The sequence below is a fragment of the Phacochoerus africanus genome, chromosome 3, assembly GCF_016906955.1.
Source record: "Phacochoerus africanus isolate WHEZ1 chromosome 3, ROS_Pafr_v1, whole genome shotgun sequence".
Classification (NCBI taxonomy): Eukaryota; Metazoa; Chordata; class Mammalia; order Artiodactyla; family Suidae; genus Phacochoerus; species Phacochoerus africanus.
The window spans coordinates 178869681-178886838 of NC_062546.1; the positions used below are offsets into that span (position 1 = coordinate 178869681).

The 17158-nt window shown below is 37.9% G+C and overlaps 1 protein-coding gene across 1 annotated transcript in view; it reads left to right on the forward strand.

The window, feature by feature from the left end:
- Positions 1-17158, forward strand: part of CPS1 (carbamoyl-phosphate synthase 1) — a 118465-nt gene that overhangs the window by 84011 nt on the left and 17296 nt on the right. Inside the window, exons 26-32 of the mRNA XM_047770483.1 lie at positions 6037-6231; positions 6640-6707; positions 8373-8448; positions 10231-10308; positions 13012-13119; positions 14723-14812; positions 16450-16620. Of these exons, the coding sequence (XP_047626439.1) occupies positions 6037-6231; positions 6640-6707; positions 8373-8448; positions 10231-10308; positions 13012-13119; positions 14723-14812; positions 16450-16620 (786 nt within the window). The remainder of the gene's footprint in view (positions 1-6036; positions 6232-6639; positions 6708-8372; positions 8449-10230; positions 10309-13011; positions 13120-14722; positions 14813-16449; positions 16621-17158) is intronic.

Genomic DNA, 17158 nt, shown 5'->3' on the forward strand with positions numbered 1-17158 from the left:
ATAGCAGCAGGCATTTTACGTATAATTATTTCCCCATGAAATGGTTTACAGAAATATGGAAAACTTCTACCACTGCATTTGGACACAGCTACACATGGACGTTAATGAGGTCCTTTTACTATAACTGAATTCAGTATGATAGAAATAAATTTGGCCCTTATTTGAAGCTAATTGGCATGTATAGTGATTCTACATATAAGGTAATTTTAAATGTTATTTTGGAGAGTATAAGAACAATATGCCATTGATGCATTCTCTATCTCACAGGAAATGTTATATATCATATGCACAGATCATACACATATGTACATATACGTGTGTGTTTCCTTGTATAAGTTTGCGTGTTTCTTCTCTGGAGAAACTGCTTTTCAGGAGTTCTCTCTTGTAACGGATGTGCCTCCACCTTCAGAAGACTGCCCTTATCCGACCTTGGTTGCCCCTAGTGATGCTGAAGGCACTGAGGCATTCAGTAGTATATTTGCAGAAAATTGGAAGCACGTCTAAACTTATTTAAAAGCACACATTCGAGTCACTTAGAAGGGCAATGAGATTTCCCAAGGATACATAGCTACATGGGATGATAGAAAATATGATCGGTCCCTTGGTCCAGCTCTCTTGGTCTAGTTCAAGACGAAAGCTGTTTCCATGGCATCAAAGAAACACCTCTAAAGACAACATTAAGGGGAAGTCAGAAAAGTGACATACCCTGTGAGGAAAACAGGCTGATTTGGAGGCAGGTCTTGATCAGAAGCTCAGTGAAAGGGGATGCTAGAAATGCTGAAATATCCTTCCCACTTTTTATATTTTTTAATAGAAAATGTAATAGTGATATACCCTTTTGGCTGCAGATATTTTTTATACTTTATAAAGAGCAACTCTTTAAACTGAAGTCATTTATTCCTTATGATTGTGTTCATGAGTTTTGCCTCCTGAGGAGAGATTTGCATTTTTATTTTTTATGTTTTGGTGTGTGAGTATGGGGAAGAGTCAAGAAAGTGAGAAGTTGGTGTCTGCCATCTATGAGGTTTTGATGAATGATATTTTGCCTTGTTCACAGTTTTCCTTATGATACTCCTTATAGGGGAAAAGATCTTGTTATTTTGAGGTATATAGCTGAAAATTATTACATTGTTTATAGAAGTTCCAACACTGTGTTTCTGTTTTATTAGACCTATCATTAGATCTATTTCCTGGGGATGACTTATGCCATAATCTTTATAGACTACAACAATGGATGAGAATCACACAGGTCCTGTGTTAGCTTCACACTTTCCCTTTCCCCGTTCTTTCTTTGGAGACTCATGGTTTGAAAAGTTACATAAACAAACAACATTAATTTCCTTTTACTTCCAAGCCCTACTTAGGACCCATTTCTTTTCTTTCTTTCTTTCGTTCATTCGTTTGTTCCTTTGTTCATCTGTCTGTCCTTCCTTCCTTCCTTCTTTCCTTCCTCTCTCTCTCTTCATTCCTTCCTCTTCCTTCCTGCCTTCCTTCCTTTCTTGTAGTCTTTTTAGGGCCACATTCGAGGCATATGGATTTTCCCAGGCTAGGGGTCCAATTGGAGCTATTGCTGCCAGCCTACACCACAGCCACAGCAACGCAGGATTTGAGCTGTGTCTGTGACCTACATCACAGCTCAACGTAACACTGGATCCTTAACCCACTGAGCAAGGGCAGGGATCAAACCTGAGTAGGACTCATTTCTTAATTCTTTTAGTATTTGTTCATTAAAAAACAGATTGAGTAAGATTGAGTATGCAACATATTTGACAACTTATGATGTCCCTATCTGGTTTGAGTCCTGATTATGTAATTTTTCCTGCTTTTACAATGTATAATTTACTAGAATGTACCCCATAAAGATGTACTTTGATTAATGATTTAATTCTGTTTTTAACAACCTGAACACAAGAATATATAGACAATTGTACCTCTGTACCACAACTTGAGTTAAATGAAGGAAAGAGTGACAGACGTTAATTAGGGATAAGCAAAACCCATCAGGAAATGCATGACTCTAAACTAGAATTGGAATTCATTTTTCTAGCATTTGATTTAATTGTAATTAAATATAATCTTAAGATTTCGTCTCAAATGTTAAAAATCTTTTACTAAAATTTGAATGACTTAATATAATGTGTGATCAATCTCACCGACAGATGTATAAACAGTGGAGGTTTGTAAATTACAGCAAATACATGAAATTACAAAAATCAGGGCTATTATTTAATGAAGTAAATGGTATTTCTGTTAGTAATATAAATTTTCTCACAAATTGCAGTCTGTCTGTAATACAGAATTTAATTTGTCTATAAAAATAAAGACTGACCAAAGTGATTAGCATCTAAGAGAAATTGAGAGGTTCTCAAATAAATTGGAAGTATGTTATTTTAATTCCTCACTGGCAAAAATAAATTTGTGATGTTATTTCAGCTTAAAGATGATTTCTGAAAGATTTCTGTGTTGTGATACCTTAGCTTAGTGAGATCAAGTTTAAAAAACTAGGAAACCAAGCTGGGTAAAAATACTACAAACAGGGAGTTCCCATCGTGGCGCAGTGGTTAACGAATCCGACTAGGAACCATGAGGTTGCGGGTTCGGTCCCAGCCCTTGCTCAGTGGGTTAAAGATCCGGCGTTGCCGTGAGCTGTGGTGTAGGTTGCAGACGCGGCTTGGATCCTGCGTTGCTGTGGCTCTGGCGTAGGCCGGTGGCTACAGCTCCGATTCGACCCCTAGCCTGGGAACCTCCATATGCCGCGGGAGCGGCCCAAGAAATAGCAACAACAACAACAATAACAACAACAACAACAAATAAATTAAAAAAAAAATACTACAAACAGGGAGTTCCTGTTGGGGTGCAGTGGAAACAAATCCAACTAATATCCATGATGATGTGGGTCTGATCCCCCTGGCCTCGCTCAATGGGTTGAGGATCCGGCGCTGGCGTTGCTGTGAGCTGTAGTGTAGGTTGCAGACAGGGCTTGATATCCCATGTTACTGTGGCTGTAGTATGCGCCAGCAGCTGTACCTCTGATTTGACCCCTCGCCTGGGAACTTCCATATGCTGCAGGTGCAGCCCTAAAAAGCAAGAAACAAAACAAAACAGAGCAAAAAACTACAAACAAATCTAGGTAAGATCAGTGCAACTCTGGGACTCAAAAGGAATTATTTTAGACCTAAAGCATTTAAAAGTCTGTGAAACAAATCTGAATTTCAGAATATTTTATTTCAGTAAGTTACTTGAAACTATTTAAGTGTATGTGATTATGAAATGATAATAATTTATCTGTGTGAGATACCAGGTTCTCTTCCTTAAGTCCCTACAAGTTCTGTGTTTGGAGTTGTGGCCAATTTAAGATAAAATTCTTCCGCAAAATTCTATTAACTTCATCCCACAAATATGTTCTCTTTACTGAGTTCCCTTTGCTGTACAGGCAAAGCCTACCCTAGACCACCGCACCATTACTCTAAGACATCACTATGGATGTGACTTGTCTTCCAAGTGATGGTCTTTATTTCTGAAAGTCAACGATGAGAATAGGGTTTTGCGGTGAAAGTTGTACTTTCTACCACTTTCCAGAAAAAAATGTTTTAGAAATAGTTCTTCTCTTATCCTCTAAGAGTCACCACCTTTGAAACTGGCCAGAATAAAAAAAGTTAGCTTTAGATTCAAAGACTTGGTGTATCAGTTAAGCATAGCTGCTTTACAATATGTAGAATGGAATTCAAGTAATTCTGTATTTGCTAGATAAGAAATATAGGCAAGTCATTTTACCTTCACCAAGTCTCAGTTTTTTTTTTGTTTTTTTTTTTTGGTCTTTTTATGTCCGCACCCATGACATATGGAGGTTCCCAAGCGGTTAGGGGTTGAATTGGAGCTGTAGCTGCCAGCCTAGGCTACAGCCACAGCAATGTGGGGTCCGAGCCACATCTGTGACCCTACACCACAGCTCACGGCAATGCTGGATCCTTAGCCCATTGACTGAGGCCAGGGATGAAACCTGCATCCTCATGGATCCTAGTAGGGTTCGTTAATCACTGAGCCACGACGGGAACGCTTTTCTTTCTTTTTTTTTTTTTTTGAAGTCTCAGTTTCTTTAGCTGCAAAATGGGAATAGTAATAACTGCCTCAGAGTGATACCATGAAGGTCAAATCATAGTCTAGGCTGTGTAGTAATGCATTTAATAAATAGTAGCAGCTTATGTTATCGTTGCTTTTAAAGTTGTTAATTCATTGAAAAATAAAAATCAATTCCATAGAGTTATTTTTGGAAAATATTGGTATATTTATTAACAACTTTTTATTCGACTTCAAGCTCCTTTTCAATTTAACTGACCCTAATGTTTGCTCATATGTGGCTACTTCTCCCTTAATTTTAGAATTTATTTTGAGGTCTTTCACATAAAAGACTTTTTGTATGTATGTGAGGAATTAGTTTTTAGGCCTCTAAAGTATGAATGTGGATAATAAACTAAAAATAATAAGCAAATAAAAATGTTATTACTTAAGATAATAATTCTTATTAAAAGTTTTTCAAAAAATGGATACTGACCATAAATAATGATGATAAAAGCAGCCAAAGTGTACTTATAAATACACAGAAATGTGAGCTGTTATTTTCCATACTGTTTCCAATGCATTTAAACACTTAGTTACACTGTGTTTACTTAGTCAGTACATAATTTCTTCTATTGGAGAGAAATTAGCTTCTTCCCTTTTAAAAATATTTCAGAATAATTTCAAATAAAGGCAGAATACATTTGGAACATGTCTATTACCTCAGCACATTTGTTGTTCATTAGGGGGTCATTAAGGCAAACAAATTGAGCCAAAATCAATGGCCTATAAGATACTATAGTATTTTCTAATATTAATAAGTGTCTTATTTATACACATAAATTATAACACCTTTAATAGTTATTATTTGATCTATATACACAGGAACCTTATGAAGTATGCAGGTATTATTAACCTAATTTTACAGACAAGAAGATTGAACCTCAGGGGGAATTTCACAGAAGGAACCAAGTAGGGGAGTTTACTTCCAACTCCAAATACAATTCCCCACCATCCCCTATTGTCTCACCTTCACCTCTATAACACCAGTCTTGAGAAAATTTGAGATTTGATGAGTTTTTTTTTTTTTAAAACAACTCTTGGAGTTTTGACTGCTCATAAGCGATTAAGGTTTACAATTCAGGGACTTTTTGTAAGGTAAATACTAAGATAAGTGGGTACTATAGACAGGTGCCAAGGCAGCAGTAGAGGGGAGAGGATGCCAAAATGAGAGGCAGGATTTAAGATTGGACCTTAGTGGGGGTGGTAAGAGCTTAGTTAAGGGAAAGGAGGAGGAAGAAAGGGGTCCAGGCAGGAAAAGGTTAAGTGGTGGGAACGTCCGCTGGTGGAAATGCTCATAAGTGAGGACAGTGAGTAGGTAGTCTTCCTGGGGCTGAGTGGAGTGACCAGAGATGAGATTGACAAGTCTTAATGGCTCTGGTGGCAATGAGATAACACTACCCTTTGGGTAAAGGAAACCTTTGGAGAACTCTGAGTGTCAGAGTAACTTGGTGAAGCAGTTTTATGGATGATTAATCTGAATGTGAACGGCTGGGGTGGAGAGGAACGGGGAGGCAAATGTTAAGAGGAGAGATCAGTATCCATTTAGGAAATTACAACAGTAGTTCAAGAATTAGTTGATCATAATGTAACATACAGGATGGAAATAGTCATTGGCTGGGTTTTATTTTTCTGCTTGCCACACATGCAAATGTCACGTGTTCACGTGAAGTTGTATGGAGGTCTTACATAGTAAACATTGTGTAGTTGTGTGGGAGTCCTGCAAGGATTTTAACAGGTAAGAGCTTGAAAATTCAGAATTAAATATGTTTATTTCTTTATGATATGACTTAATATTATCCATCGATGGGCGTAATGAAACGTTCACAGTCATATTCAGCATTTTCAGTAAGGAAACGGAGGCGGTATTGGTACAGTTGTTCATCATTCAATGGCTGATATTGAGCACATGTTTTTTAGGCATGTGGTGGCTGCATCATATCAGTTGGGGGCCAGATTCCAAACAACCTGGCAGTCCCTTTGTACAAGAACGGTGTCAAGATCATGGGCACAAGCCCTCTGCAGATTGACAGGGCTGAGGATCGCTCCATCTTCTCTGCTGTCTTAGATGAGCTGAAGGTGGCTCAGGCTCCGTGGAAAGCTGTTAACACTTTGGTAAGGAGAGGAACACGTGTCTGTTTTTAATGTTCCCCTTTGAATGTTAACGACCGCAGATGTTAACAACAGGGCAGACAGAATACACTGTGCTTAGTGAATTTACGTTAAAGTCGCTGTATTTCCATGATCGCCATTAAACACTGGTTATAAATGGATAGGGGTATTCTTGTTAAGATTCCAACAATGAAAAGAAGTTCAAATTATTTTTGAGCTAGATTTGATATTTAGAATTGGAAACTAGAAATTTTGTGTATTTCGATGATGTCCAATTTACATTTTAATGGTGTCTTTTGAGAGAAAGAATAAAAGGAGTTGGGTTGCTGCTTGTTCTAACAATACTCTTCTGCATTTTTATCGAGTATTTTAAATGATTCATGCATTTTTGTTGTTGTTTCTATTAATTAGAATGAGGCATTGGAATTTGCAAAGTCTGTGGGCTACCCCTGTTTGTTGAGACCTTCCTATGTTTTGAGGTAATGTATTGTTTTCTAAAACAATGTTTTAAAAATCAGAAGATACAGAACTGCATTCTGTATGCTAATAGCATTAGGCCTTGATGTGTAGTGATCTGTAAATCCATCAAAAATCTCCACACGGACACAGCCAGAGTGAGGACTGCTGTGCTATTCTTCAGCTTAATGCTTTTCCTTCAAGGAGTGACAATATAGAATCTACAGTCCTAAATTTTAGAAGCACAGCTTAGGGCATCTCCTTGCCCAATGAAGGGAGGAGAGTTTTACACTAGAAAAGAGGACAATTTAAAAAGCCAAAAACCAAAACCAAAACAAACTTGGGACATCTCTCACTAGCATCTGTTTTCTAATACCCAGAAATGACAGTTTCTCTTTGACTATTGTCAGCACCTTCTAATGGTGCCTCTGGTTTGAATATTTAAGTTTTTGAGGTCTGATTTTTTAAATAAATGAATTATATTGTTGAAAGACATAGACGTATCTTCTATAATAAACTTTGAAACTAAGTTCTATCATCAAAGGAGAAGTCATGAGTTGTCACTTCCTCTCTTCAGATGTTACCACATGAAGGAACTACTATACTAAACAGGGGATAATAAGAGAGACATAATTTGCTGTACACAATTTGCAAGTGTAAATGGAATTTGAGATGGGATCCTTTAAAATAATGAAAAATTTCAAATGAGGTGGAAAACTTTCCTTTTTATTTAAATGACATTTTGTGGAAACCACAGTCTGATAATACTACGTCTCTGAAATACTAATGGGAGTTAATTTAAACAACACAGACATTTAAGAGAGGATGGCTGAAAGAAGCTCTGACTACTGAGCTTCCTCTTATTATTACAATCAGCATCTGTTTCAGTTTCCTTTACTCTGAACTATCAGTGTTTTTATTGCTTTAGCCTTTCTGTCTTAAACAGATGAAGAAATTGAAAGTTCTTTATGCAGAAAATTTGCAGTAGAGTAGAAAAGGTAAAGAAAATGCTACTTTTTAAAAGGAACTAGAAAATAATGTTATTTTCCTTATTTCTTCCCTTCCACTTAGGTTTCCTTCTCCCCCCCACCGCCTTCTCACTCTGGACATGCCAAAGTTCAGAGTAAATTGATTTCAGATAGCATTCTTCCTCAAGAATTTGAAAGGACAGAGTCAGACACATTTCAATCAGACACTGTACATTATATTTGCAAAGGTTACTAGAAGAGAAAATTGACTCTTTTGTAACCCAGTTGAGATGGTTGAATGACCTGCTTAGATAGCATACCTGCTTAGATAGCATAATGAACTCTGAAGATACACGTTAGAGTAATTAGGTCCTAGGACGAATGCTGTTAAGGTTTCAGTGTTACCTGGAAACAGAAGAGAGTTAAAACAATAAATTAGAAAGGATGAACTTTGGGGATGTGACATCTCTAAGAGCTCCCATGCTTCTCTTTAGATATCATCACAGGTCTCATTCCACTTCCTCGTCCCCAGCGTGGGGGACTTTTTACTTTGGTTGTCTTGTTGATTACCTAAAGTTTCAATGTGGAAAAAGACACATTTAGCCTGGACTGAAACTAGAGGTTGCCTGTAACTATTCTGAAAAGCAATCAAGTCTAGCACACTTTGCTTCTGAAGTGGTCAAAGAAACTGACCTCTTTTCATCCCCTCTCCTTGCCCAGTGGGTCTGCCATGAATGTGGTATTCTCCGAGGATGAGATGAAAAAGTTCCTAGAGGAGGCCACCAGAGTCTCTCAGGTAGTGTCTAATTTCCTTCTGGTGATTTTTACCTCTTTTGTTAATTGCTACCTCATTTTATATGTTGTTTTTCTTTGCACAGGGCGTTGTTACGAGGGTTTTCTGCTTTGCTTCTACCTTCTATCCTCCTAAATATAGAAATGAGAAAACACAAATGCATTGGATTGTATTTGGATCCTTAGGATTAGTGGAAGAGAAAGATCAGGACCATATGTGGTCAGAATAGAGACTTGTATAATTTTAGTCTCCAGGAGCAAGGCTGGATAAGCATCCTTGTTTGCTTATGAGTTAGATGCTAGGGATAGTTAGATCCTATCCCTGGGATTCCCAACCTCAAGGGCAACCTAGCCATATTAATTATGAAGTAGTGAAGGCTTCCCTGATTTTTAATTCTAACACCTGGAGAGACTTTCTTTCCTTTAGTCAACACTGCCACTTTCGTAGTAAATCCCTTCACTCACCTATTGATTTTTTTTTTTCATTTTGCTACATTCCATTTGTAAGTTAATAAAAGTGTTTATAATTTTGGGCCACTCAAGCACCTTCCTCTACTGCCCCAAGCTTTTACTTTCTCCTTCAGCATTACCTTGGTGTGTTCCATTTAAGATTTACCCAGTGGGGTTATTGATCTGCAGACCTTGTACTGTAGAGGATAAAAGTAACGTTTTCTTTTAAAAAGCTTTCAAAAGCTAGGTGGGGGCTAAAGAAAAGGAAAGAGAGAAAGAAAGCACAACTCATAGAGGAGAGTTTGATGTTAAGCAAGTGGAGTTTGGAGGAAGCTGAAGAGTGAAATCAGAGGCATTTCAAAGAGGAATAAAGAGTGTGGATTGTTCCTGCACATGGGAAGCTGGGCCGCCTTTCTGCGTGGGTGTTGTTCCCTGAAGGATACTTGGTCAGTGAAGAGAATGGAGAAGGATAAAGAATGAGAAGAGACAGAGTATAAAAAAGAAACCAGGTGGCTTTTGAGTTCACTTTTGTGTGAAAGTCAGAGCCGAGGAGGGAATTTCTCCAATGGGCCAGTTTTTGTTCATGAGCTCTGGAGTGAGACACTGACTGCCCTCCCTTCCTGCCAGGAGTCCTGCCACTGTCCCCTTCTGAGAAACCAGCAGCTAGGTCCAGCTGGTCTCATGAGAGTGAAGAGGCAGGTGTTCTCTGTCTGTGACACTGGATCTCATAGGGCCTCTGCTTGGTAGAATATTTTAAAAGCATTTTTTCTTGCATATGGATAGAACCCTTCCAGGACCAACATTTTATAATAGAGATGTCCTAATGGAGTCTTTCTAGTTCAAATCTCTTCTTCAAACCACAAGAGAATCTGGGATTCTCAGTTCAGTGACTCTAGAGTAAAACTAGCCCCCATTAATCATTCATCTGTTTATGTACCCATTCATATCACACTGATATATAATTATAAATAAAATAGAGAGGGATTTGTAACTCTGGAGACAGAAAAGGAACCTTGTTCTGCCCTCTCCTTAGCCACCTCTTTTCTCTAACTCACCTACAAGACTATATTTGAAGGTTCAATTCACTGAGGACCCAAAGTTGGAGAAATATTTCCTCCTCCTCATTGTAGTCGGAAAATGAACTTGTTCTTCCAAAACAAACAAACAAACAAACAAACAAACAAACAAACACCCAAAATTGGATAATGAGTTTGTGTAGTATGTTTTGCATTTTTTAAAATTGTTGCCCTGGTATTGACTTAAGATACACAGTTTACTTGACCCTATATGTACAAATTCACTAAAGTTTCTGCCGCTCTCTTTTCATCTGTGACAGGAACACCCGGTAGTGCTGACGAAATTTATTGAGGGAGCCCGTGAAGTGGAAATGGATGCTGTTGGCAAAGATGGAAGAGTAAGAGCTTTGTCTCCCATCTCCCCCATCCCTGCCTTCCCATCAAATAAGTTTATTTTATTTTATTTTTTGCAATTTTGAAACCATAACACAGATTAGGGTTCATGATTTCTACAAAACAGGTCTCTAATAGTAATGGACAATTTGCTCAGTCAAAAAAATGTTCAAATTCAATGACAATTTAGTTATGTGTCATGGGTTTCATATCTTCTGCATTTTATACTGTTAGAATTTCTCTTTGATGATATTCAAGATTAATTATCATCCTGTACTCATCTTTTTGAATAGATTTTCTCTCTCATTTTCTTTTGTCAGTGTGTTTCATTTTATGTTTCAATGGATATTATAAAAACATCCAGTACTTTTCTTTCTGAAGTTCCTAATTGAATCCTTCGTTTTTCTTCTCTCTTGGTTTTCCATCCTCCCACTTTTTTTTAGGTTAATAAAGGCAAAACTAAACAGAGTAGGGTGGATAAGGATAATAACATAAAATTGGCTTCCCATATCACATCTTGTATCGCAAATACAATGAATGCCTCCAACCTCAGGGAGAAATGAAAATATAAAGAATGCTTTCCTTTAGTTTTCAAATTGTACTAATAAGGCATTTATGATTTATTTCAGAATATAGGTAATTATATTTTAGCGAGTTTATGGCATTTTGTTTGCTTCAAAAAAAGTTAAAAGTTGGCCTTCATCCTCTACTTTGCACTCTATTGAACATGTTAAATCTTTATTTTTTTTATTTCTTTTTGTCTTCCAGATTAACAGGTTAAAGTAGAGTCATTTAAAAAAAATATATATATAGTAATAATTTCTTACCATGGAATTATATAATCTAGAGTCTGAACACCCTTAGAAATAATTTATTTCAACTCCACACCCCTTCAGGATGAAAATTCTCTTCCCAGCATCCATGGAAAATGGTCCTTTGTTTTCTGTTTAACTCTTTTGTTTATACAGAGCGTAAAAATACAGTATATATATTTTTGCTTTTGTTTTTGCTTTTACTTCTTGAACATCTGAAATATTCATTCTCTTGAACCAAGGTCTCCTTCTCTAGAATATACGTCCCTGGCCTCCCAGCCTCCAGAGTTATAGAGCAGGTTAAATCTTTCCCCGTTTTCAACATTTTACGTAGTTGAGACAGGTATAAAGTAAGAGCAATATGATCACACCAATGTGGAAGTGGAGAATGTAAGACCGGCCTATAGGCATCTGTGGGTTTTTTTTCACATATTGTTGTGATAAAGTAACACTGTTGGCATGATTTGGTTCCAGTTTGCTACACTATGCACTTGCCCTCAGCTTCTCTTAGACATCAACCATTGCTTATCAACCTAGACTCCTTCTTTTGGAAATGTTCCAGGTTATTCACATAATTTTTAAACAGTCAAAAAAGGACCTAGTACTTCAGACATATTACAGTTTTTTTTCAGAGCTCAGTGGGACTATTGCATCCCCATTTTGAGACAGTATTAAAAAAAATTGAGTGCTTACTCTGCATTAAATATCATGCCAGACACTGTATATGTTTTATCTTTATACACATTCTATGAGGCAGATACCGTTGTTATTCCTATCTTATCAGAAGCCAAGGCTAAGCAGATAAAGTACCTTGCCCAGGTCACAGAACTCATAAGTAACTGAGACTCAAATATTACTCTGCTTTATGTCATCTAAAAATCTGATAAACAGATCTTCTCTGTAATTTATTTAAGTATTTTATGTCCAGTTATTCTCTGCCAATCTCTCAAAGATGCACATACTATTAACATTCAGGTTATAGTGACTGAGACCATAAACTTTGCAATCTGACAGGTAAGAGTTCAATATCCTGACTTGGTCACAGAGTAGTCAAGTCACATGTACTTCGGTTATTTGGTTATTTCTTCTTCTTTTTTTTTTTTTTTTAGGTCCACACCTGCAGCATATGTAAGTTCCCAGACTAGGGGTCAAATCAGAGCTATAGCTCCAGCCTATGCCACAGCCACACAACACTGGATCCGAGCTGTGTCTGAGACGTACACCATAGCTCATGGCAATGCCGGATTGGTGATCCACTGAGGGAGACCAGGGATCAAACCTGTGTCCTCTTGGATGCTAGTCAGATTCGCTTCTGCTGAGCCATGATAGGAACTCCCCATTGTTTATTCTTAAATTGCCTTGGTTTTCTTACCTCTAAAAAAGGAGAAGAATATTTTCCTCTTGCTTTCCTCCTTTCTTAAATTTCAATTTAAAGATCCCTTGATCTTTAGATCTTACATTTTCTTTCTGGTCCACCTAAGTTTTGACTTTTATCCAGCTAGATATTCACCTCCCCCATCTTTTCCAGTGTCTAAAACTTAACCTGAAAGAAAAAGATAAAGATGTCTCCAATGCTTTAGTTTTTTATCCATTCATAAGAGTCGTTAGGAGTTGGATTAGTTGTCTTCTTTTCCTATTCTTTATAACTATTTCAGTCAAGAAGAGGGAGATAAGCTCTCACACCCTCTCAGCTGTCCCTTGACCAGTCTGTCACCACCACACAGGGAGCTTTGGTGAGGCAACATCCACAGGTCTTTCTATAGGTCTTTCATCAGGGACTTAGAAAAGAAACTGGTCAATGCTCAAGGCATCTGTTAGGGTCAAGGGGATGGGCCAGATAGTAACTTCATTGAAGTGGGTGCTGCCAATCTCTTTTTCAAATCTTGTTTTGGCCAGGTCATCTCCCATGCCATCTCTGAACACGTGGAAGATGCAGGTGTCCACTCTGGAGATGCTACTCTGATGCTGCCCACACAGACCATCAGTCAAGGAGCCATTGAAAAGGTCATCATTTATAAATAAAAGTGGAAAGGGGAAACACAAAGATTAAGAACATTTTTAACTAGGTAGCAATGTAGGGTATTACCAGGTAAAATTTAATTATGAGGAGAACTTACTTGCTCTTAGCTGGGTATTTTAAAGATGACAGTTTCCTTCACTGCCCTTTAGAGCCCATGGTTGTATGCTAGTGCAGTGGGTCTCTACAGCATCACCTGTAATCATCAGGGGAACTTGCTTAAATATGGGTTGCTGGACTTTGTTCCCAGTTTATGATTCTGTAGAATTTCCCCAGAATTTGCATTCTCAACAAGTCCTCATAGGATGCTATTGCTGCTGGTCTGAGGACCACATTTAGATAACTATTGCTGCAGACGAGTCTAATGTTTGAACCACTTACAGGTGAGCAACATCTAAAGTGATGGTTCTCAGTTAGAAACAGGTGTACAGCAGTCATGTGAAAATCTTCTGGAACTGATACATTTACTCTCTGCTTTTAACCCTCAGCTCAAACAGCACTTTATAATGTGTCTCTTTCAATCCTTCTTGTGGAACCACTGCTTTAAACACCTTTCCAGAAATGATGACTCTGCCTCAGTACTCTGCACTGCTAAGTGTCATCTTAGAGTGCATCATCTTAAATAGCTCGTGGGCATGTTCCTTTAGTCTTCAGGTATATGAGGTTAGGCTTAGCTTTTTTTCATGAGACTTTCCAATATCCTGCCATCAAAATCTAGGCAGGCCTGTCTGGCTGTTTGTATATTGGACTGGATTCTGAAGTTTTTACCTTTTTCTAGAATGTGAAGGTAGTGGGATAGCTTTATAACACCAGCAGCGTAAATGAACAACATCCTGAGATTTCAAATGTGCTTCAGTTTTTCAAATCAGCTTAAATGACCTCAAGAATTCAGATTTTTTTCCAAATCTCTTGGGGCTCAATGTGCCATGGACTCTACTTCCTTAGTAACTGATAAAGTTGCTGAACCACTTTTGTAAGTAGTGAAGGAGGAGCTCTTGATTCCAGTAGTCAGGACCCTCTCTTTGCATGAATTCTTTTGGGAATTTCTATATGAGGCGTGCACAGCCTCTCTGCAAGGAATCATGTTTCCTTCTGACCATAATATCTACCTTTTGGAGTCTAGGGCAAAAGAAAAGCACATCAAGAAAACCTCCCTGGTCTTTTGGCAGTACCATGCAATTTCAGGGCCTGCACTTCTCAGCAAATAGGTCATTTGACTGATACTGAGTTTGGGCTGCAATTTTTGATGCTGAAGCAACTAGAATGAAAGGATAACATTTAGCCCTCAAAATAAAATCAGAATATATAATTATAGGTATATAGAGGCATTTGGCAGGAAGATAATCCTATGAAATAATCCTATCCTATTATTGTTCTTTTTTCTGCTACCCTGTTGTGAATATTTAGTACATTTAGTGCCAGTATTATTTTATTAATAGAAGCTTACTATTACTATTTTATTATTAGTGAAGATGTAGCTCTCTGTAGAGAGAAATTAAAGAAATATAAATTTAAGGTGCCATACCTTTATTGTTTGTTTTTAAAGAAAGGAATGTTCTTTAGCACTGTTTCACTGTCCTTTTGACCTAGGTGAAGGATGCTACCCGAAAGATTGCAAAGGCTTTTGCCATCTCTGGCCCATTCAACGTCCAGTTTCTTGTCAAAGGAAATGATGTCCTGGTAAGAAATGCCGAGGTGTTTGAGAGGTCATCACTGCTGTGTTGGGTCATGTGGGTTTCTGTCCCTGTGGTGATCTTCTCTGTGAGCACAGCCACAGAGCAGCTGAGACCCCTGCAGCTGATTGTGTCTTTGTCTGGGATGTTGCACAGCATATAATGCCTGCCTTGTCTGAAGGCACTGGCTCTTGGTGGCACTGATATATCACTCAGTTTTATAAAGCTCTGATCCACTGGAAAGAAGATCACTGCCTGCCATCTACAGAATAGTATAGATGGACACAGTGACTCTCAGAAAGTAATTTGTTGAGATTATTGTTGAATAGTCATAAATTACATGCACTGAAGTTTTGCTTTCTTTCTCAGAGAAGAAAGCTGTTTTGGATACCATTTACCAATTTTTTTTTTTTTTTGAAGTGTTTACTCTTTGAGGTTAGTCTTAATTAACTTAGGTTTTGTGGGGTTTTTTTGTTTTTTTGTTTTTCTTTTTATGGCTGCATGTGGAGGTTTCCAGGCTAGGGGTCAAATTGGAGCTACAGCTGCTACAGCCACAGCAATGCCAGATCCAAGCCACATCTGCAACCTACACCACAGCTCATGGCAAAGCCAGATCCTTAATGAGCGGGGCCAGAGCTTGAACTTGTATCCTCATGGATACCAGTCAGATTCGTTTCCATTAAGCTATAACAGGAACTCCAATTTAGCCTATTTAATGTAACCAATCGGTAACCAGTACTGATTCCTCACCTACTATGTGAAGTTATAAGGTGGCCACAAAGATGAATAGAGCACAGTCTCTACTCTCAAAAATCTGCAGTTTAATGAGGAACGGGAAAAGATAAGTTTATAGATAACTAGAAGTTAGAATATAATAATTGCTAGCAGGAATGTACAAATAAAATGGTATTGGAGGCACAGAACAGAGAAAGTATATCTGTGTGTGTGCGTGTGTGTGTGCGTGTATACATATGTGCATGAACATGTTTTTGAGTGTCATATCTAGTTTGGGGTGAATCATAAAAGATTTCAAAGAAGATTTTATAATTTGAGCTTGGACTTAAAGAATAGCTGGGATTTTGACAAGTAAAGGAAGATAGAGAGGACAGTACACATACCACATCTATGAGAAAATTTGACATATTTTAGGGGATAGTGACTAGTTCACTTTAGCAGGATCATTTTTCTAGGGAAATGATGATGGTAAACATAGAAAGAAAGCCTGGGACCAGGCAAGTGGTACAAGATAACATAGACGGGTATACTGAGAAGGGAAGATAGAAAGAAGCCTTTCAAGGACTAGACTATAATCTAATGTCATAGAAATCCACTGAAGGCTTTCCAGTAGGGATGTGGCATTAGAAATCCACTGAAGGCTTTCCAGTAGGGATGTGGCATTAACAAATCTGTCAGCAGTGTGTGGGATGGAATTGTGGAAATGGGGTGGGAAAAGTCAGAATTCAAAGATACTGACTGAAAGGAAACCAGTTAGCAAAAACCAAGTGGTGGGGAGAAAGGAAGAGACTAGAAAAAGAGCTGGTCCCCAGCCAATACAGCTGGAACCCAAGTGGCAGGGATCACAGTTAACATTTTTGTCATTGGCTCTCACCATTCTCTCTCTTCTTTTGAATTTTATCTCTCCAGGTAATTGAGTGTAACCTGAGAGCTTCTCGGTCCTTCCCCTTTGTTTCCAAGACACTTGGGGTAGACTTCATTGATGTGGCCACCAAGGTGATGATTGGAGAGAACATTGATGAAAAACCCCTTCCAACACTGGAGCATCCCATAATTCCTGCTGACTATGTTGCAATTAAGGTAACATTTTCAAAAAACTTTTAGTCATTTTTTAAGTTCCAAAGAAATTAAGGGAATGATTTTTCATCAAAATAATCATACATAATGAACCTTCTAACTCAAGTGCTGGGCTAGAGCTTTATGATGATTGCTTTGAATAGTGCAATGCAGTTGTTCTTCAGGCAACTTTATGTGTATGCCTGTGAATTTCAAAAAAAATATTTAGAATTACATAACTTCAAAACCAACTATCTGAGTGAATTATAAACTTTATGACGCTGATGCATAATAGTGCCAGTTTAGCTGGTAAACAGAAATTCTGGATGTATTTTCTTAGGATAAGGTTTTAATTGTGCTGAGACTTCAGGAATAAATGAATCTTGTAAAAGGGTTACCCTGTAGTGTTGGTTAAATTATTACTGCCTTGGCCACCTTCGCTAGTTCCTATTTTCTTCATTGGCACAGTTTTTCCACAACTTCTCTTGAAAAGTTGAGACAGTAGTTGCTTTTTACAGTGGTGCTGTAAGGGTAATAAAATTGATGGCATCTTTATGAAGAA